The 23,296-nt window shown below is 44.1% G+C and overlaps 1 protein-coding gene across 2 annotated transcripts in view; it reads right to left on the reverse strand.

Moving 5' to 3' along the window:
- LOC307222373 (tetraspanin-15-like) overlaps nucleotides 1–23,296 on the reverse strand; it is a 101,620-nt gene that overhangs the window by 45,053 nt on the left and 33,271 nt on the right. Inside the window, exon 3 of one of the 2 annotated variants that reach the window (XM_079987591.1) lies at nucleotides 655–729. The exons of the other annotated variant lie outside the window; for it this stretch is intronic. Coding sequence (XP_079843717.1) covers nucleotides 655–729 — 75 coding nt within the window. The remainder of the gene's footprint in view (nucleotides 1–654; nucleotides 730–23,296) is intronic. 2 annotated transcript variants of the gene reach the window in all.

Consider the following 23,296-nt stretch of genomic DNA (forward strand, 5'->3'; position numbering starts at 1 on the left):
AGCTACCAGTAGCCCTCTCCTCCTCCGTGAATTTGTCTTAGCCTCTTTTAAAGTCATTCAGATTGATGGCTCTCACTGTCTCCTGGGGAAGCCAGTTCCATGGTCTAACTCTGCATTGCGTGAAGATGGAAAACAATGAATGCAACTTATGGAGTCATTTTGAGCTTGGGAGTGATTTTGGGAGTCACGGCATTTGTGACACACTTTGCATCCATGAGGACTTGGGGCTCCTTGTTCTTTTTGTTGCTTTTAAGAAGGAAGATGGGTTTCCATGGGCAGGGCAGGTGCTGTGCTATGGAGCAGGATCTGTGCACCCCTGGTGGTGCAACACCTGCTGCTCCTGTCTATATCCTGGTGCCAGCCTGAAACAATGCAGAAATGATTTCTCCAAGTTCTGCAGTTTCATCGGGCAGAGATAAATTTCAGTCTGAAAGAAGAGGAGAACAAAGTGTGGAGAAAAGAGCTCGGCACTCAATCATACACCTAATTGCTCTGGCATGGCTGTTAAGTTATGCACACACAGAAAAATTACTTGGGTAAAAAAACAAACCTGCCAGTCCTTCTGAACATTCACAGTCCACTGAACAAGATGATCTCCAGTCTCTCCCAAAGGGGTCAAAACACACATTGTAATAACTCGTGTGGGAGGCTCACCTGCTTTTCAAAGATTATTTCGATACACAGCAGCAGCAGCTCAGTAATAAAGATGGCCAGCAGAACCCAGAAGAACTAGGCAGAAAAGAGAGAAGGGTGGGGAAGAGAAGGGGATTTTGTATTTCTTTAAAGGTAAAAGTAAAGGTACCCCTGACCGTTAGTCCAGTCGTGGATGCTTTAAGAGGTCACAAAAAAAAAACATGAATAATTCCCCACCCCTGATGCTATAAGTCAGGCCAACACCAAACTGGATGTCCATCAGTCCTAGCTGGCATGGCTGGCATCCTGTGGCCGTGCTGAAATATGAACTAGACACAGAACATTCTCCCCATCCCCCATCCCCTCTGGGGGGCAGTTCAGCTCCACACATTTCCCCTCCTACCCACCCTTGGCTTTTAAACCAGGTGACAGCAGAATAAGATAATTCAGCACGCAGTGTCAAGCCTTCATCAATGTGAAATAGGAGAGAGAGGGAGTGATGCCTGGTATGAAAACTGGGATGAAGGTAGGTCCACTTTCACCTGTGCAATGTTGGAGGACAGGGTTGTATCATCATTGTCACCCACCCAACCTGTACCAGCAGGTACAAGGGCATCTTACAATGATTTAAAATTCAGAATTAAAAACCATTAAAACAGATTACAGTCATGGGAATATAATGGGCTGAGAAAGCTCTCATCATGGGAGTCAAAGGCCAGGGAAAAGAGGTTCAGCACCCCTAAACTCCTCAAGAAGGAACTGGTTCCGCCTTCTTATTTCATCCTTGTCAACCCATCCCAAACATGTTGCTTCCCTGCCCCCCCCCCAATCCTTCCTGGGCACAGGCGGGGACATCATTTTATTTGTGTCTTGGGCAAAGCTTGGGGCTTCTATCCTCCCACCAGCAGAGGAGTATTTAGGAGAGCAAAACCATTTTGGTCCACTGGGCACAGATCCTCAGGGGCACTGCAATTATGATGCAGATTGAAAGGCAAGAGGTGGAGGGGGCGAATTTTGGCACTGCACAGGGTGCCACTGAAATTTAAGACCCCAAGGTCTGCCACTGCCATCAGCCCCAGCATTCTATGGTCACCCTGGTTGAGGGTGCTGGGAGTTGCACTGCAAAGGATCCACCAGGGATCCAGGTTGGGTATAAACTGGATATAAACAGATTAAGACCAACCAAATTGGTCACATTTTTCTTGTGCTTACATCAGACTAACATTCCTAAGAAAATGCAAACATTAGCACAAGCCAAGACACATAAATTAGGGCACTCCCAAGTTACCTTCCCATTACTGCAAATTCAGCATGCTGTGGAATGAAAAGAAACCTCCTACATAAAACCCAAAATGAGATGTTGAAGCACCAAATTGCCAGATGACACCAAACTGGGAGGGGCAGCTAATGCTGTTTAAGGCAGAATCAGGATTCAAAATCACACTAACTGGAGAACTGGACCAAAAATAACAACATGAATGTTAATAGGGGCAAATGTAAGGTTCTTAGGAAGGAAGAAACAGCTGCACAAATATAAAATGGGGGACACCTGTATTGCCAGTAGTACATGTGAAAAGGATCTAAGGGTCTTGGGAGATTACAAGCTTAACATGAATCAACAGTGTGATGCAGCAGCAAAAACAGACAAACAAACAAACAAACAAAAAACAGAACAAGGGAAGTAATAGTACTGTTCTGTTCTGTTCTGTTCTGGTCAGACCACAGATGAAGTCGTATGTCCAGTTCTGGGCACCACAATTTTAAAAGGATATTGACAAGCTGGAAGGGCGACCAAGATGGCCAGGGGTCTAGAAACCAAGCCTCATGAGGAATGGATAAGGGAAATGGGTGTATTTAACCTGGATAAGAGGAGAATGAGGGGAGTTATGGTAGCCATCTTCAAATATCAGACCATAATCCAGTAACAATACATATGGAAATTAAAAAGCAAACAAAGCTAAAGTGGAGGATGAACGATGAGATATGGAGAGACGACCAATGGGTGACGCAAGCAAAAATCAAGTTAGCGGAATTTTTTGAGATAAATGGGAAACAAAATACAGATATAAATGTAGTTTGGGACGCAAGTAAAGCGTACATGAGGGGTCTTGGAATACAACAAATGGCAAGGCTGAAGAAGATTAAAGACAATAATATCCAAGAGCTAACTAAACAGATAAGAATTAATGAAAAAGAGTTGATCAAAAATCCAAAAAGTCATGAAATATTACAAAAAATAAATTGCAATCCCATATCTCTAGTATATTAAATAAGGAATTAGAAAATAAAATTAAATGGGCAAAGCAAAGGTATTTTGAGTCCGCCAATAAGCCCGGTAAATTGTTAGCATGGATGGTAAAGGAAAAGCAAACAAGAAAAGTTATAAATAAAATTTTGGACCAAGGGGAGGAAATAACAGACCCAGTAAAAATAAAAATAAAATTCCTAAACTTTTATAAAGATTTATAAAGATTTGTATAAACAAGAACATTTAGAGGTTAATAAAATGGAAGAGTATTTACAACAAAATAAATTACCAAGAATTGAAAAAGAAGAAGTTGAGGCCCTAAACTCCAATATAGAAATAGATGAAATAGCACAAGTAATAAAAAAAATGAAGAGTGGCAAATCGCCAGGTCTTGACGGAATCACACTAATGTACCATAAGAACCTGGAAGAAGTAATCCTCCCTACATTACAAAGAATAATGAATAATATACTGGGAGGGAAAGATACACCACAATCATGGAAAGAAGCACTGATCACTCTAATCCCAAAACAGGAAGTGGACTTGACAGACATGAAAAATTATAGACCAATCTCCCTGTTGAACACAGAGTATAAAATCTATGCTGGGGTGATGGCTAATAGATTAAAAAAGATTCTAAACAAAATAATCAGCAGAGACCAGGCGGGCTTCTTACTGGATAGACATATAAAAGACAATACAAGAATAATAATTGATCTGTTGGAATATGTGGAAATGAAACCAAATAAAAAGATGGCCATGTTATTGGTTGATGCAGAAAAAGCTTTTGATAGAGTATCATGGAATTTCCTATTGGAAACTTTCAAAGGTCTGGACACAGGGGAGAAAATAATTAATGGAATTAGGGCGATATATGATAACCAAAAAGCAAAATTGCTAATAAATAACGAGATCACTGAAGAGTTCAGCATTGAAAGGGGGACAAGACAGGGGTGCCCTCTCTCCCCACTTCTTTTTATTGCCACCCTGGAACCACTTTTAATAGCAATAAGAAAGGATAGAAATATAAGAGGAATTAACCTAGGAACTTGATACTACAAAATTAAAGCCTTTGCCGATGATGTACCGTATTTTTCACCCTATAGGACGCACTTTTTCCCCTCCAAAAATGAAGGGGAAATGTGTGTGCGTCCTATGGGGCAAATGCAGGCTTTCGGTGAAGCCTGGAGAGCGAGAGGGGTGGGTGCACACCAACCCCTCTCGCTCTCCAGGCTTTGCTCTCACGTCCAGGCTTCGCGGACCTCTCAGCAAGCAGCAGGAGCCAGCACTGGGCTCCCACAGCTTGCAGAGAGCTGCCTGTTTGGGGGCTGGGGTCGGGGGAAGCTCGGGCGGGCCTCCTCGCCCCAGCCCCGCGCCTGGGGGGGGGAATAATTTTTTTCCCTTTATTTCCCGCCCAAAAAACTAGGTGCGCTTTATGGGACGGTGTGTCCTATAGGGCAAAAAATACGGTAATTGTAACCACTGAAAATCCAGTGGAAAGTATCCAAAAAACGCTTGCACAATTGGAAGAATTTGGGAAGGTCTCGGGGTTCAAACTGAATAAAGGAAAATCCAAATTATTAACGAAAAATTTATGTAAGTTGGAACAAGAGGAACTGGAAAATACAACAGGTTTAAAGGTAGCCAATAAGGTAAATTATTTGAGGGTTTGGATCACCAATAAGAATATAAACCTATATAAGGACAATTATGAGAAGACGTGGAAGGAAATAAAAAAAGAATTAGAGACTTGGGGAAAATTGAATTTGTCCCTGTGGGGGAGAATATCCACAGTTAAAATGATGGTATTGCCAAAGATGATTTTTATGTTCCAAACAATACCTATAATTAGAGGCGTAAAGTGTTTTATTTATTTTTTAAAAATAATTTTTTATTAAATTTTACACAAATATCTCCAATTAACAATACCCAATTAATATATTTTTCTCTTTTGGACTTCCCTCAGCTTCTCTGACAATCATCCGTATTTAAATTTATTATCTACGCATTCCCAAAATTAATATCGCCTTTTAAGATCCCTTTACAAACATATTTGCATTCTTGCAATATTCCTTATTCTTTCACAAAGCTTCTTTAAAACCCACTAGTGTTGTTTGCTCGTCACATACACTTTTCAAATACTCAGAAAATTTTCCCCAATCCTCAATGAACTTGTGATCTTGTTGATATCTTATTTTTTCAGTTAGTTTATCCAGTTCTGCATAGTCCGATAACTTCATTCTCCATTCTTCAAGCGTTGGCGTAAAGTGTTTTAAGGATTGGCAGAAAGACCTTGCCAAGTTTATTTGGCAAGGGAAAAAACCACGCATAAAATTTAAGCTACTAACAGAGTTGAAGGAAAAAGGAGGCTTTGCGGTCCCTGACCTTAAACTGTACTTTGAGGCAGTGTGCTGGACATGGATTAAGGACTGGATATTAATTAAAAACACAGAAGTCCTAGATCTGGAGGGATGGGATATTGTGTACGGGTGGCATGGCTACATAGGCTATGACAAGGTTAAATCCCACAAAGGATTTTTAAATCATATTGTGAGAAGGGCATTATATGAAGTATGGGAGAGGAGTAAAAAATCAGTAGTAACCAAAACACCATGGTGGCTGTCACCAATGGAATCTATGTCGGTTCACAGGATGAATATGAACAGCAATTGGCTAACATATAAGGATTTAGTAGAGGAAACAAGTAGTGATCCGAAAATAAAGAACCTAAGTGAATTGAAACAGAAGGGAATAACCTGGCTGGAGCATTATCAATAAAAGCCGCCCTTGAAAAGGATAAAAGAACCAAAGGATTTGACAAAAAAATATCCTATCTGGAGAAGGATATTTTATATAATAATCAAAAGACACTTTCTAAAATGTACAAACTACTTTTGAATTGGCAAAGAAAGGAGGAAGATATCAAAGAAATTACAGTAAAATGGGAGAGGGACCTGGGACATACGATCAAACCCAATATTTGGGACGAATTATGGACTAAAAATATAAAATTCACGGCTTGTTTCCTTATAAGGGAAAATCTTATGAAAATGTACTATAGGTGGTACCTGACCCCTGTAAAACTTGCAAAAATAAATAAATCAAACAATAACAAGTGCTGGCGATGTAAGGAACAGATAGGAACATATTACCATATGTGGTGGTCCTGTCTAGAGATACAAAGATTTTGGAATATGATTTATGAAGAGATAAAGAGATTGATAAAAACTACATTTAGCAAGAAACCAGAAGAATTTTTACTAGGAATGGTTTCAGATAATATTCCCAAAAACAAAACTAGGCTATTTATGTATGCAACGTCAGCAGCAAGGGTTATAGTGGCAAAACACTGGAAAGATAAAAATATACCCACTAAAGAGGAATGGGTAGTCAAATTGTGCGAGTACTTGGAGCTCACAAAGCTGACAGATGCAATAAGAGATAAATCTAAAAAGTTTGTGAAAGAAGAATGGGAATGTTTAAATAATTATTTAGGGGACAAGGGCTCAGCAAGAAAGATCTGGCTATGTTTAGAATGATGCCGCATAGATACCTGATACCAAGATGAGGGATTCCTTTGGAATGCAGATAGAGTTAATTGATAAGAATAATGATCTGTTGTGAGCTTGACGGAAGTGTGCAATTGATGAGCTTTCCTGCTTTGGCTCATCTTCCTTTTTTTTTTTTCTTTTTTTCTTTCCTTTTTTCCCTTTTCTTTTATATTTCCCATAGTTGCTTATGTTCTGTGTCATGTACTTCGATATTTTTTGTAGTTTCTTTTCATTACTATTAAGGAATTTTCCTTTGTAATTTTTGGTTGTTTATATTTATATGTACCTGTTTAAGCAAAATAAAAGCTATTTAAAAAGAAGAAGAAGAAAAAGAAACCAAGCCTCATGAGGAATGGATAGGGGAAATGGGTGTATTTAACCTGGATAAGAGGAGAATGAGAGGAGTTATGGTAGCCATCTTCAAATATCTTAAAGGCTGTCACATCGAAGGTGGAGCAAGCTTGTTTTCTCCTGCTCTGGAGGGAAGGACCCAAACCAACGCATTCAAGTTACAAGAAAGGAGATTCTGACTAAGCACCAGGAAATATTTTCTGACAGTGAGAGCTGATCGACAGTGGAGAAGTTTCCCGTAGAAGGTGGTGGACTCTCCTTTGGAGGTTTTTAAGCAGAGGCTGGATGGCTATCCATCATGGATGCTTTAGTTGAGATTCCTCCCTTGCAGGGGGTTAGACTAGATCATGGGTAGGCAAACTAAGGCCCGGGGGGTGGATCCGGCCCAATCACCTTCTAAATCTGGCCCACGGATGGTCCGGGAATCAGCGTGTTTTTACATGATGTGTAGAATGTGTCCTTTTATTTTAAATGCATCTCTGGGTTATTTGTGGGGCACAGGAATTCATCCCCCGCCCCCCCCCCAAAAAAATATAGTCCAGCTCCCACAAGGTCTGAGGGACAGTGGACCGGCCCCCGGCTGAAAAAGTTTGCTGACCCCTGGACCAGATGATCATCAGGGTTCCTTCCAACTCTACAATTCTATGGTTCAAATGTTGTTTTAAACTGCATTGACTTTGCCTGAGGAAACCTTTTACTCTTCACTAGCTGAATTCTAGCATTATCATGGTCGGAACAGGGAGAGCTGAAAACATTATTGCCTTCATAAGGCCATAGCCGTAACTTGGGCTCCAGCTTCTTCCTGGACTTGACATAGTTTACAAACTGAGAGCTAGTCTTGGAAGCAGACTCCCTCATTCTTTTCCTTCCCCTCCTCCGGCATTGAGTCACATTACATGATGTGCACCAATCACAAATCACAGCTCCCCTCAAAGCCACAGATCCGAACCATGTTTTGAAGAGAGTTTGCAAACTATGGTTATGAGGAAACAAGGTATCTGTAACAAAATAGCTTGTTAACATGTACAGTTATACCTTGGTTTTTGAACAGCTTAGTTCTCGAACATTTTGACTCCTGAACGCCACAAGCCTGGAAGTGACTGTTCTGGTTTGCGAACTATTTTTGGAAGCTGAATGTCCGACAGGGCTTCAGCGGCCTCCAATTGGCTGCAGGAGCTTCTTGCAGCCAATCAGCAGCTGTGCTCTGGTTTCCAAATGTTTTGGAAGTCAAACAGACTTCCGGAACAGATTCCATTCAACTTCCGACTGTACTGGAAAGCTGTACGTAACGCTGGACCAAGAAAGAGGGTAAAGAGAGTACATGTTCATTAGGCTGATTCTTAATTGTTATTTGCTTCAACCCCACTTGACAGTGATCCTGGCGTGACCTTCATATTTGGCTGGAACCCTCTAATCTTTGCATTCTTTTGTGACAAGAGACATCATCTTCTATTTGCTAAGGGGGCCAAATTCAACAGAGCTTCTTGGAGGATTAATTTGGCTCAAGTGCCTGGCAATAACGTCACCTGCTAAGTAAGGAAAAGAAATTTGGCTCAAGTTCAAAACAGACGAGATAGTTAATAAAGGGTTCAGCTACCAATTTATCACATTCTCAATGGGACAGGAGAACAGGAACAAATCCCTCATTACATTAAACACAAACTGCCATCCATCAGCCATCCTTAAGAAGCCCATCAGTTCCAGATTCAACAATAAATTACTGTTCCAGCACCGAGTTCGGGGCCAAAATTAATCACTTTGTGGTGCCTGCTTCCACAATAACCCAGGGAGAGTATTTTAACTGCTTGCTTTTAATTTCATTTAACTCGGATGGGTTTACCACAGGAGAAAAGAATTCAGCAACGGGGAGAGAAGCTTGTTGTCAGACAGAGATGCAACTGAACATGGCTCAAGTAACATTTTGATATGAGAGTAAAAGCTGTTGCTTAGCCTTGGAAAAGCATTTGTGTAAAGAACAGCAGGGGGTGGTCCCTTTACAGAACCTTCAGCTAGAAGCAAACTGGATGAAGGGCCTTGGAAGTCCCCAGTTCACCTCCAGCCTCCATTGGAGCAAGTTGCTCACTGTGGAGCTGGAAGCACCAGCCTATCTTGCTGTGTAAAAGGTAAAGGTACCCCTGCCCGTACGGGCCAGTCTTGACAGACTCTGGGGTTGTGTGCCCATCTCACTTAAGAGGCCAGGGGCCAGCGCTGTCCGGAGACACTTCCGGGTCACGTGGCCAGCGTGACATCGCTGCTCTGGCGAGCCAGAGCCGCACACGGAAACGCCGTTTACCTTCCCGCTGGTAAGCGGTCCCTATTTATCTACTTGCACCCGGAGGTGCTTTCGAACTGCTAGGTTGGCAGGCGCTGGGACCGAGCAGGGAGCGCACCCCGCCGCAGGGATTCGAACCGCCGACCTTTCGATCGGCAAGCCCTAGGCGCTGAGGCTTTAACCCACAGCGCCACCTGCGCCCCATCTTGCTGTGTAGGCACGTGCAAAAGCCAAATCAGAACAGCACATTCCTTTGTGGGTGAAGTTTGATACCATGGAAGCAAAGGTGGTTGGGGGACACAGAGACATACAGGGGACTTCAAAGTCTTTCTGAAGATACATTTTATTAAAACAAGGAATACAGATGCGAGTCTGGAGGAGGGTTCAGCTGTTGGCAACTCAATGCCTTTAGTGATGTTGCATACAAGGTGCTCTACATCCAGCAGACACAATGTCACACTGTGTTGCAGCTGTTGGTGCTTGATTAGACTGGTGTTCTTTTAAAGTAAATATTGTAAGTTTTCTAGTTCAGTTTGTCCCAGTAAATAGGCTGTGCTATTTTGTTCTTTTTGGATCTTCATGAAGGCTTCTGACATTATCATTTAAAGTGGTCTTTTCAACTTATTAAATGGATTCTGTAAATTTTTTACAGTGTCCCTGCAGAGTCTTCGACTCAGAATGTGTGCATCTGGGACCATTAAAAGCATCTTCAGAATCAAGACCAAACTCCTCTCCCTATTTAAAACCCGTTGCACCCTTGTACTTTTTCCTTGCACCCATTCCACAGCCTTCCCCAAACCTGAAGCCCTTCGGCTGTTTTGTGCTAAAGGTAAAGGTAAAGGTACCCCTGCCCGTACGGGCCAGTCTTGACAGACTCTGGGGTTGTGCGCCCATCTCACTTAAGAGGCCAGGGGCCAGCGCTGTCCTGAGACACTTCCGGGTCACGTGGCCAGCGTGACATCGCTGCTCTGGCGAGCCAGAGCCGCACACGGAAACGCCGTTTACCTTCCCGCTGGTAAGCGGTCCCTATTTATCTACTTGCACCCGGAGGTGCTTTCGAACTGCTAGGTTGGCAGGCGCTGGGACCGAGCAGGGAGCGCACCCCGCCGCAGGGATTCGAACCACCGACCTTTCGATCGGCAAGCCCTAGGCGCTGAGGCTTTAACCCACAGCGCCACCTGCGCCCCATCTTGCTGTGTAGGCACGTGCAAAAGCCAAATCAGAACAGCACATTCCTTTGTGGGTGAAGTTTGATACCATGGAAGCAAAGGTGGTTGGGGGACACAGAGACATACAGGGGACTTCAAAGTCTTTCTGAAGATACATTTTATTAAAACAAGGAATACAGATGCTAGTCTGGAGGAGGGTTCAGCTGTTGGCAACTCAATGCCTTTAGTGATGTTGCATACAAGGTGCTCTACATCCAGCAGACACAATGTCACACTGTGTTGCAGCTGTTGGTGCTTGATTAGACTGGTGTTCTTTTAAAGTAAATATTGTAAGTTTTCTAGTTCAGTTTGTCCCAGTAAATAGGCTGTGCTATTTTGTTCTTTTTGGATCTTCATGAAGGCTTCTGACATTATCATTTAAAGTGGTCTTTTCAACTTATTAAATGGATTCTGTAAATTTTTTACAGTGTCCCTGCAGAGTCTTCGACTCAGAATGTGTGCATCTGGGACCATTAAAAGCATCTTCAGAATCAAGACCAAACTCCTCTCCCTATTTAAAACCCGTTGCACCCTTGTACTTTTTCCTTGCACCCATTCCACAGCCTTCCCCAAACCTGAAGCCCTTCGGCTGTTTTGTGCTAAAGGTAAAGGTAAAGGTACCCCTGCCCATACGGGCCAGTCTTGACAGACTCTGGGGTTGTGCGCCCATCTCACTTAAGAGGCCAGGGGCCAGCGCTGTCCTGAGACACTTCTGGGTCACGTGGCCAGCGTGACATCGCTGCTCTGGCGAGCCAAAGCCGCACACGGAAACGCCGTTTACCTTCCCGCTGGTAAGCGGTCCCTATTTATCTACTTGCACCCGGAGGTGCTTTCGAACTGCTAGGTTGGCAGGCGCTGGGACCGAGCAGCGGGAGCGCACCCCGCCGCAGGGATTCGAACCGCCGACCTTTCGATCGGCAAGCCCTAGGCGCTGAGGCTTTAACCCACAGCGCCACCTGCGTCCCTTGTTTTGTGCTAGGCCTGCCATTATCAGCACCAGCCAGCTAGAGATCTGCAGAGCAAACAGAAGGCAATAAGGGGAGGGCAGCCAATGCAATGCTCTGGGATGCCTTTTCTAGCCCTCTCAAGTCAAGTCACAGGCAACAAAGGCTCTGTGCCAGCAAGGCAGACCCACAGCCATGGATTGCCCCCTACAGTTCCACCCACTGTTTTCAAGAGGAGAGCTGGACTGCTCAGTCTTCATTCAGCTGGAGGGAATCAGACATGCTGCTGCCACTTTAACTGTGGGAATTCACATACGAAGCTGCCATTGGTCCATCTTGCCGAGCATGGCCTCCACTGATGGAAAGGAATTCTCCAGGGTCTCAGGAAGGGATCACAGATACATCAACAAAGGGCAGCCTAACTCATGGGTCACCCATGTGGCCCCTGCACGCACAAATGTGCCCTCAGAGACCTGCACTGGTGTAATTGATATACAGCTTTTTTCAAGTCTGATTTGGTGGGACAGGTGTGTGAGAGATTGAGTGTGTGTGAGAGAGGGGGGGGGGGTTGGGGGTGGGAGAGAGAGAGACTCTCTGTGCTTGTTGGTTGTACCTGTGTGCATGGTACCCACAACAGCTCCTTCAGTTTGCAAATGTGCCCCAGTAGGTTGACCTCTGAGATTGCAAGCCTCACTCTGTACTGACTTCAGGCCCTTAACCTTGGTACTTCTCACTTATTATTTGCCCCCTGCAACCACTTGTATGTTACATGATTATATGTGTACTCAATTTGCATCTAGCTTCTTTGCTAAACAGATACAGATCCCATCTTTTTTCAAAAGTGGTGGAGTACTTGTTTTCTACACAAAGGTGCCAATCCCCAAAATCTCCAGATATGGGTCAAATTCAAGGGCAGGCTGTTTCACCTTGCTGAAAATTGGGGCATAATTTCAGGAGGGTTGACTCCAGGGACTATTTCATGATGCCTCCTTGGAAAGAAGTGCTTACGGCAGTGACAGGGACCAGTCTTTCCCCACCTGGCATGTTCTCTGGCCTCAGAAGTGGGGGGGGGGGAGGTTTTGCCTGGTGAGCCACCATCCCTCATCCCTGGACCACCCAGGTCAGAAGTTGGGCCTGGGAGATACCTGGTTTTCAACATAATGATTTTTCACCAGCTAACCATCATGATATACAAGCAGTATATCTTGATGTCTGAAATAAGGAGGGGTCACTGGGCTGTCCTTCCCAGCAATGTGCAGGATTGTGGTGCCTCAGCTGAGGGAGGGAGGGAAGGAAGGAAGGAAGGAAGGACAGAAGGAAGGAAGGAAGGCACAGACAGAGGGGCAGCACTCTTTCTTAAAGCACCAATATTGTGGTTTAGGGGAGGTGCTGAGGCTGGCACTGTTCCGCCATAGGAGGGATTGGGGAGGGGAAATGCAGCTGAAAGGGAATGCAGCCAGCTAGCCAGAGGGAGCCAGCTGTGACAGAGCATGGTCCATCTCAGCACTTCCCGCTCTCCTCTCCTTCCTGCCGCTTGGAGGGAAGCAGCCAGCCAATCACACTTTGGGGGAGGCAAAATGGTTTTTGGAAGGCGGCAGCCAGCAATCAGCACACACAGGGACAGGACTTCTCAAATTGCTTGCAATTATACCACCCTGTGGCATTTTGAAGGCTGTTCACAATTCATTGCCGGTTAAATATAATGAAACGGTTATCATGATGTGGGCTTCAAACTGGTTTTGAATGATGCCTACACAGGCCTAGCTGGGGCTTTGCTCTAGTCCTCTGACCATGCACTCCTCACTGGCCCCCTGCCACAAGAATGAATGGCTGCAGACCTGAGCAATGTCCCTTTAAAAAACAGGCAGTTTCTCCCCAGACCAGCCAGCCTTCAGAAGGCCTCAGGATGCTTCACGGTGCCCCTTGGGTGAGTACCAGCAGCATCTGCCAGAGTGCCCAATGCCTGCTGTTATCTGGCATGACCTACACTGACTTAACGTATTAGGCTCAAGCTGAATTAAGGCCACATTCACACCATACATATATGGTGCCACTTTAAATAGTCATGGCTTCACCCAAAGAATTATGGGAGCTGTAGTTTAAAGGTGCTGAGAGTCATCAGGAGACCCCTAGTTCCCTCCCAGAGCTATGGTTCCTAGAGTTTCCTTTGATGTAGGGTTAGTTGTCAGACGCTGGGAACTGTAGCTCGGGGAGCAGAATTAGGAGTTTCCTAATAACTCTCAGCATTCTTAACACACTACAACTCCCAGAATTCTTTGAGGGAAGCCATGACTGTTTAAAGTGGTATCACAGCAGGAGTGCTGGAATGGCTCCGCTGGTGTGCTTGCACAGAGCCAGCCTCACCCTGCCTTAAACAGGAGTTGCATTTCTTGTGGGAGACTATTGATGTGGCTCCATCACACCATTTCTGCCCTTTCCACCAGTAACATGGTAAGCACATCCTTAGTTTGGGGCCCAAACAGTGGCTGACTTGAAACACATTTTCTCAATTCACCACTGAAGAACTGGGTAGCAATTTGGGCAGGTTCTTCTCTCAAACACACATCCCTTCCGTAGAAGCACATGGCAGCACTCACTTCATGAGAAAACAACTTCAATCCAAGGAAACTGAAGCTGAGTAAATTTCTGTAACCCCTGGAGTCTCTCACTGCTTGGAGGTTGGGGTGCTGTGTAACAACACTAATATAAGAAGCCCAAGAGACATCATCTGAGACTGATGACAATAAGGTACAAATTCAAATATGGATGTGGAAAGGGCAGTGAGATCTTTCCACAACCAAGCAGAGAACAATGGGTGTTTATACTTTCAGCTGCCTTGAAGGATCAGAATCCTGTCTCCAAGATGTGCTTTAGATTTGAAAAGGTGCCTATCACTAGCTCATTTCTGTCAGGCTTGTCTGTTACTACACTTGACTTGGCTGTTGCAGCCTTTAGAAGGAATATTTGAGAGCGAAGGCAGGCAGGCAGGCTGCTGCCCATTTGCATCTCACAGATCTCCACACTGAAATAACGAGTGAGGAACACTTTTCTCCTTCATTACACATTTGCAGCTGGAGGCCAGCTAGAATGAAGGAGGCGGGCCACATCAGACTGACACCAAGGACAAGCAATGGAACTCTAAAATCCATTATTTATGAACAAGACACCGTGCTGCTTGCAGAATCCAGATTCTCACAAGGTAGGAGCAATCCCATGACTTTACAAAGATCAACCACCTCTGAGATTTAACAACAAGATCAACTAAAAATCTAGAGACACATCTTGTGCTTTTTCACGCTGTCCTCCTGTGTGTTGGAAAGGATTGCTTCACACAAAGTAAGAGCCAACTCTAAAGAAGGAGTGGGAAAACTTGGGGCCCTCTGGGTATCGCTGGACTACAATTCCCATCATCTCTGAGCGCAGGCCATGCTGGCTGGGGCTGGTGGGAGCTGGAGTCAAAATCTTCTGAAGGGCACCAACCTGGTTGGTGAAGGCTGTTGCCCTGCATCATAAATCAAGAGACCCAAGGAAGCTGAGGCCGCCTTGACACGTACCCAGAGAGATGGAAGTTACTTAGGAACATAAGAAGAGCTTGTTGGTTTCGGCCATCTTGTTCAGCACCCTGTTCTCTCCGTAGCCAGTCAGATGCCTGTGGGAAACTCCCAAGCAGAACCTGAGAACAAGAGCGCTTTCCTCTCTTGTGACTTCCAATTACTGGTATTCAGATGCATTACTGCCTCTAACTGCGGGGGCAGAGCATAATAATCCTGGCTGGCAGCGACCAAGAGCCCTCTCCTCCATGAATTTGTCTCAGGTTACATACGCTTCAGGTTACATACTCTGCTAACCCAGAAATAGTACCTCGGGTTAAGAACTTTGCTTCAGGATGAGAACAGAAATTGTGCGGTGGCAGTGTGGGGCCCCATTAGCTAAAGTGGTGCTTCAGGTTAAGAACAGTTTCAGGTTAAGAATGGACCTCCGGAAAGAATTAAGTACGTAACCAGAGGTACCACTCTAATCCTCTTTTAATTCCAAGCTGAAGGCCATCAGTGCCTCCTGTGGAACTAGCACCTTAGAAACCAACTAGGTTCAGCCCTTTCTGTGTCCCCTGTTTTATGACATAATAGGCATCACTGAAACCTGGTGGGATAAGTCCCACAACTGGAATGTAATAATGGAGGGATACAATCTATTTCAGAGAAACAGACCAGACAAGAAAGGAGGAGGAGTGGCATTATATGTCAGGGATGTGTATACCTGTGAAGAGATCCAAGATTTAGAACCTCAAAGCCAAAGTGAGAGCATTTGGGTCAAAATTAAGGGAGAGAAGAATAACAGAAGAATAACCTCATTGTGGGAGTTTACTACAGATCCCCAAGCCAAACGGAGGACATAGATGATGCCTGCCTGGAACAGATGGCCAAGCATGCAAAAGGAAAGGAGATAGTAGTAATGGGGGACTTCAATTACCCGGATATTTGCTGGATGTCAAACTCAGCCAAGAGCATAAGGTCAAACAGATTCCTCACTGGCCTTGCAGACAACTTCGTTGCCCAGAAAGTGGGAGAAGCAACAAGAGGAACAGCCATTTTAGATCTGGTCCTTGTTAGGGTGTGAAACCTAAGACGCTGGCAAGTTAGCAATGTCATGTGACTTTAAGTAGTCAAGCTCGTTAAGTTGTTAAGTTGCTCAGTATATAAAGAGTGTTTGTCTTCTGTGCCTTGTGGGGTGTGAAGCAAAATGTCTGAAAGCTCCGGAGGTGTTTCTGTTATCTTTCTGCAATAAACCTGTCTTTGGAAAGACAGGCTTCCCTGTGTCGTTATTTCCTTGCTGCTAAGACTCTGAAGCTTGTACTGCAACAAGAATCTCTGCACTGGACTTAATTAATGCTCTGCAAAGAGAACTGTTGCTGGTTGCGCAGCGGAAGCGTTTACTGGACCAGTACACAGACTCTCTTAGGTTATGGATCCTTCTACGTTTCTACAGCTGTATTGTGTGCAGAGAAAGTGAAAGCAGCTTTCAGATGAGAGAAGACCGGCTTGGTCGTAAATCCAGCTCTTAAAGGAACTGAGAGGCTGCAGAAAGTTGAGAGAGCTGCGTAAGTGAAGATTTACAGCTTCATTAGGCTGCAAAAGGCTAGCTTGACCTCCCGTTGTGTTTTTGTTTTGTTAATAAAAACAGAAGACGGTGGTAGGTTGCTAGTGAAGAGACGGAGGAAAAAAAGTTTAAAAGGCTTCAGAGGAGGCTGGAGGCGTCTGAAAAGTGAGTAAAACAAATCCCAAGGGGAAAGAGAAGCAAGGGCACACAGAGGGAGTAGCAGCCGACCCCAAGAATGGCAGTGGAAAATTTCCAGGTTCCCTTTACAAAGTTGAACTCTGCTAATTACGTGCAGTGGTCTAAGAGGGCTCAAGTCTGGTTGGAAGCCAAAGAAGTGTGGGCTGACTATGTCCAGAGGCGAAAGCCGTTTGTGGCTGTTGCAGCAGATGCCACAGCAGAGCAACAGGCTGCTGCACATGCTCAGAACAGGGAACATGATAAAATGGACACTAAAGCTAGATGCATGTTGATGGTATCAATAGACGATTCCCAATTACCTCATGTGGAAAATTTAAGGTCTGCATTTGAAATTTGGGAAGCTCTTAGGCGAATTCACCATAGAGCCACCATAGAGCGTGGGGGAACTAGCAGGCAGAGCTGTAAGGAAGCCTCACAAGTGTCTGCTATGGCCAGCAAGTCATGTTTTCGATGTGGCAGCAGGTTTCATTTGATAGCAAAGTGTCCAGAAAAGCAACAGGAATTTCAACAGTCCAAGGCCAGTTTCCGGAGCTACAGGGGAAGACGAAGTGAGAACTACAAGAATCAACGATCCAGAGGGGGAGCAGGTGCTGATAAGGGACTATCTGCAATGGCAGCACAAAAGAGTCCTAAAAGGAACCAACAAACCTTGAAGTGGATAATTGACAGTGGAGCAAGTCACAATTTAGTTCCAGCGACATCTAGTGGCAGCTTGATGAACTGCAAGACATTGCCAGTTGCAAAAACTGTGACTATAGCAGACAATAGTAAACGAGAAATGAACCTTAAAGGCACAATTTATGTTAATTGTTTGCAAACTAACCTTCCTGTTTTCGTTCTTCCAGGAATGAAGAATGGACTTTTGAGTGTGTCATGCCTGGTAAAAAGTGGTTTTAAGGTTGAGTTTGAAAATGATGTGTGCACCATTTCGAAACAGGGGAAGAAGCTAGTTAAAATTCCCTGTGAGGATGGGCTTTTTGTTTTGGATGAAGAGCAGTTAGCAGCAGGTAGATGTTCAACAGGTGAAGCGCAAGCTAAGTGTGTAAATAAGGCTCCTCATACAGGTTGTGCACATCTACTACACAGAAGGTTAGCTCATATATGCTTTAAGTATGTAAGCAAGATGCCAGATTTAGCTGAGGAGTGTAACATTAAACCCTGTCCAAATTTTCTGGATTGTTGTGCTTGTAAACATGCTAAGGTTAAGACATGTAACTATCCTAGATCTGATAGAGTAAGCAAGAAACCCTTTGAACTTGTGCACACAGACGTGTGTGGCCCTATGCCAGTCAAATCGCTTGGAGGTGCGAGATTTATGCAAATTTTGGTGGATGATTTTTCAAGGGCTAGTTGGGTTTTCTTTCTGAAAGAAAAATCACAAGCAGCTTCCATCCTGATGGATTGGATTGAAGAAGTCGAATGTAAATTTGACACCAGGGTGCGTAAAATACAATCAGATCGTGGTGGGGAATATGTGAACCACACGCTGGAGACGTGGTTAAAAAGGAAAGGTATAGTTCATAGACTTACCAATCCCTATTCACCACAGGAGAATACAGTTGCCGAAAGAAAATTTCGAACATTACAGGAAGCCATTACTGCTTTGCTGTTTGATTCTGGACTTCCACAGCGGTTTTGGGCTGAGGCTGCACTGTATGCGAATTATACTTTTAACAGAGTGTACAATAGCACAGTAGGCAACACTCCTTACTTCATGCTATTTGGGAAAAAACCAAAAATTGATCATCTAAGAGTTTTTGGATGTCGTGCTTATGTGCTGGTGCCTAGGGCACAACGTAGGAAAGGCGATCCTAGATCTAAAGAAATGCTTTTCTGTGGTTATCAAGCAAACACAAAAGGTTGGAGATTTGTGAATGTAGAAGGCAATCAAACAAAAATCACAATCAGCAGAAGTGCAGAATTTTGTGAACAGGATGGTTGGAATAAAATTCATGGAAATCCTGACATACTATTTGATGTGGTGAACAGTAACAATGAAACTCAGGCCCCAGGGCAGGTATTAGTTCCAGAACAGGCTGAGGAGTTTGAGTCTGAGGACGAGGGTGAGAAATCGCCCAGTTCACCCAAGTCTGTGAAGTCAGAATCTTCTAGCTCTAAAAGTTCACCCGTACAGCAAGAGAGACGTGTAAAGTCAGAATCAGAAAGTTCTTCAACTACTAGTGACAAACAGGTGATGACTAGTGATTCTGGGTCAGAGGGGGAAACTGAAGGAACATCACAGGAACCGTTAAGGCGTTCCAAGCGTGCCAACAAAGGTATACCTCCTGAAAGGTACCAAGCTATTAGTGTTTGGGCTGGTTTGGCAAATTGCGAACCTGAAAGCTTTCAAGAGATTGAGCAATTACCCCAGGAGGAGGCCAGTAGGTGGCGTGAGGCCATGCAAAAAGAGTTGAATTCTATGAAAGAACTGGGTGTGTTTTCCATCACTAAACTGCCAGAAGGTACCAAGACAGTAAGTTGTAGGTGGGTGTACAGTATAAAGACAACAGCGATGGGGAAACCAGAGTACAAAGCAAGGCTTGTAGCTCGAGGTTTTACGCAAAGAGAGGGGTTACATTATTCCGAAGTCTATGCACCCACTTCAAGGAGTGAAACCCTTCGGGCACTATTAGCAGTTGCTGCTCAGAAAGGGTTCAAAGTGAATCAATTTGATGTCTCTACAGCTTATCTTCATTCAGACTTGGCTGAAGAGCTCTATATGGAGCTACCGCCAGGATTGAAAGTTGGTAAATCAAATCAGGTATGGAAACTACATAAATCTATTTATGGACTCAAGCAATCTGCTCATAATTGGAATGAGTGTTTGAATGACGTTTTGGTAGGCATTGGTTTTAGCAGGAGCAAGGCTGACAATTGCTTATATTTCAGAGGTTCAGGAGATGCCCAAGAATCTTTGCTTGTTTATGTAGATGACCTGATTTATACTTCAAAGACACAAGAACAAGTAAAAAAACTAGCCAAAGAGTTAAATAAACACTTCAAAGTTAAGAATCTTGGTGATGTGAAAGTCTATCTTGGTGTTCAGATAGATAGGACCAAAAATGGCAGTTTTCTACTGAATCAAAAAGGCAAGATATTGCAAATGTTGAAAAAGTTTGGCATGACGGAGTGTGCAGGTGTTAGAACACCAATGGAAATGGGTTTTGTAAAAGACAATGAGTTCAAGGATAGTGCTGAATTCAAGCGTGCTGAAATCTTTCAGTCAGCACTGGGAAGCTTACTTCATCTTTCGCAATGGAGTAGACCAGACATTGCTTACGCTGTTAACTTACTCAGCAGAGAAGCTTCAAAACCTAGTGTAAATGCATGGAAAGGAATTCAAAGAGTGTTAAGATATTTACAATACACCAAAGATTTTTGCCTTGAATTATCTTCTGAAGGACAAGCACAGATTACTTGTTGGGCAGATAGTGATTGGGGAAATTTAAAGGATAGAAAATCAGTGTCTGGCTGTGTAATAAAATTTGGTAACTCTCTGATTGGGTGGAGATCCAAGAAACAGAACCTGATTGCTTTGTCGTCAACAGAAGCTGAGTTCTGTGCCTTATCTGAGTTATGTAGAGATCTAGAATTTTACAAATGCTTGGCACAAGAGATGTATGAAAAGGCCATCACTCCAATCACTGTATGGGGTGATAATCAACCGTGTCTTAAGTTAGCACAAAATGGGCAGTTTAAAGGTCGTACAAAACATTTGGATATCCGCTTTCAAAATGTTTGTCAAACGGTAAAAGCAGGAATTGTTAAATTAAATTACTGTCCCAGTCATGAAAATCAAGCTGATGGTTTTGCAAAACCGCTTGGGTTTCAGCGGCATGAAAACTTTTGTGAAGAAATGGGTCTGAAGTAATTTTGTTTTTGTATTGCCAGCGAGAGGGGGTGTTAGGGTGTGAAACCTAAGACGCTGGCAAGTTAGCAATGTCATGTGACTTTAAGTAGTCAAGCTCGTTAAGTTGTTAAGTTGCTCAGTATATAAAGAGTGTTTGTCTTCTGTGCCTTGTGGGGTGTGAAGCAAAATGTCTGAAAGCTCCGGAGGTGTTTCTGTTATCTTTCTGCAATAAACCTGTCTTTGGAAAGACAGGCTTCCCTGTGTCGTTATTTCCTTGCTGCTAAGACTCTGAAGCTTGTACTGCAACAAGAATCTCTGCACTGGACTTAATTAATGCTCTGCAAAGAGAACTGTTGCTGGTTGCGCAGCGGAAGCGTTTACTGGACCAGTACACAGACTCTCTTAGTCCTAACCAATGTTGATGACCTGGTTAGTGGGGTAGAAGTGGAAGGATCATTAGGCGCGAGTGATCATGCTCTTCTGAAGTTTACTATACAGCGGAAAGGAGCAGCCAAGCATACTAGGACTCAATTTCTTGACTTTAAGAAAGCCGACTTCATAAAACTTAGGGAAGTGCTGGGTGAGATCCCATGGACAGTAGTACTAAAAGGAAAGGGAGTTCATGATGGCTGGGAGTTTGTTAAGAGGGAGATAGTAAAAGCACAACTTCAGGCAATACCAATGAGACGGAAACATGGAAGGTGCCTAAAGAAGCCAGGGTGGCTATCTAAAGAACTTTTAACTGAGTTAAGATTAAAAAAGGATGTGTACAAAAAATGGAAAAGGGGGGAAACCACCAAAGAGGAATTCAAACAAATAACCAGCACGTGTAGACACAAAGTCAGAAAAGCTAAAGCACAGAATGAACTCAGGCTTGCTAGAGAGGTTAAAAGCAACAAAAAAGGCTTTTATGGGTATGTTCGTAGCAAAAGGAAGAACAAAGAAACCGTGGGGTCACTCAGAGGAGAAGATGGTGAAATGCAAACAGGGGACACAGAAAGGGCTGAACTCCTCAATGCCTTCTTTGCCTCAGTCTTCTCCGATAAAGAAAACAATGCCCGACCTGAAGAATTTGGAGCAAATGATTCAGCAGAGGAAACACAGCCCAGAATAACTAAGGGGATAGTACAAGAATACTTGGCTAGTTTAGATGTATTCAAGTCTCCAGGGCCAGATGAACTGCATCCAAGAGTATTAAAAGAACTGGCAGATGTGATCTCAGAACCACTGGCAGTCATCTTTGAGAATTCCTGGAGAACAGGCGAAGTCCCGGCAGACTGGAGGAGGGCAAATGTTGTCCCTATTTTCAAAAAGGGGAAAAGAGAGGACCCAAATAATTACCGCCCAGTCAGTCTGACATCAATACCAGGGAAGATTCTGGAGCAGATCATTAAGCAAACAGTCTGTGAGCACCTAGAAAGGAATGCTGTGATCACCAATAGTCAGCATGGATTTCTGAAAAATAAGTCATTTCAGACTAACCTGATCTCGTTTTTTGACAGAATTACAAGCCTGGTAGATGAAGGGAACGCAGTGGATGTAGCCTACCTTGATTTCAGCAAGGCATTTGACAAGGTGCCCCATGATATTCTTGTAAAGAAGCTGGTAAAATGTGGACTTGACTATGCTACCACTCAGTGGATTTGTAACTGGCTGACTGACCGAACCCAAAGGGTGCTCATCAATGGTTCCTCTTCATCCTGGAGAAGAGTGACTAGTGGGGTGCCACAGGGTTCTGTCTTGGGCCCGGTCTTATTCAACATCTTTATCAACGACTTGGATGATGGACTCAAGGGCATCCTGATCAAATTTGCAGATGACACCAAACTGGGAGGGGTGGCTAACACCCCAGAGGACAGGATCACACTTCAAAACGACCTTGACAGATTAGAGAACTGGGCCAAAACAAACAAGATGAATTTTAACAGGGAGAAATGTAAAGTATTGCACTTGGGCAAAAAAAATGAGAGGCACAAATACAAGATGGGTGACACCTGGCTTGAGAGCAGTACATGTGAAAAGGATCTAGGAGTCTTGGTTGACCACAAACTTGACATGAGCCAACAGTGTGACGCGGCAGCTAAAAAAGCCAATGCAATTCTGGGCTGCATCAATAGGAGTATAGCATCTAGATCAAGGGAAGTAATAGTGCCACTGTATTCTGCTCTGGTCAGACCTCACCTGGAGTACTGTGTCCAGTTCTGGGCACCACAGTTCAAGAAGGACACTGACAAACTGGAACGTGCCCAGAGGAGGGCAACCAAAATGGTCAAAGGCCTGGAAACGATGCCTTATGAGGAACGGCTAAGGGAGCTGGGCATGTTTAGCCTGGAGAAGAGGAGGTTAAGGGGTGATATGATAGCCATGTTCAAATATATAAAAGGATGTCACATAGAGGAGGGAGAAAGGTTGTTTTCTGCTGCTCCAGAGAAGCGGACACGGAGCAATGGATCCAAACTACAAGAAAGAAGATTCCACCTAAACATTAGGAAGAACTTCCTGACAGTAAGAGCTGTTTGACAGTGGAATTTGCTGCCAAGGAGTGTGGTGGAGTCTCCTTCTTTGGAGGTCTTTAAGCAGAGGTTTGACAACCATATGTCAGGAGTGCTCTGATGGTGTTTCCTGCTTGGCAGGGGGTTGGACTCGATGGCCCTTGTGGTCTCTTCCAACTCTATGATTCTATGATTCATTTTGGTTGCCCTTTTCTGAACACTTCCCCAACTCTACAATAGTGAGGTGACCAGAAATGTCATCCAAATGCAGCTACGGCACGGATTTGTATAATGGCATTATGATACTGGCAGTACCTTTCCTAATGATCCCTAGCACAGAATTTGCTCCCCTCACTTCTTCTCACTGACAAAATTTCCACCCAACCCCAAACTGTCATCCTTTGTTACATTAAACCGACCCTCCTGCTTGGCACACACCTCCTTCCTCCCAA

The sequence above is a fragment of the Podarcis cretensis genome (assembly GCF_951804945.1).
Source record: "Podarcis cretensis genome assembly, chromosome: 8".
NCBI classification, from domain to species: Eukaryota; Metazoa; Chordata; class Lepidosauria; order Squamata; family Lacertidae; genus Podarcis; species Podarcis cretensis.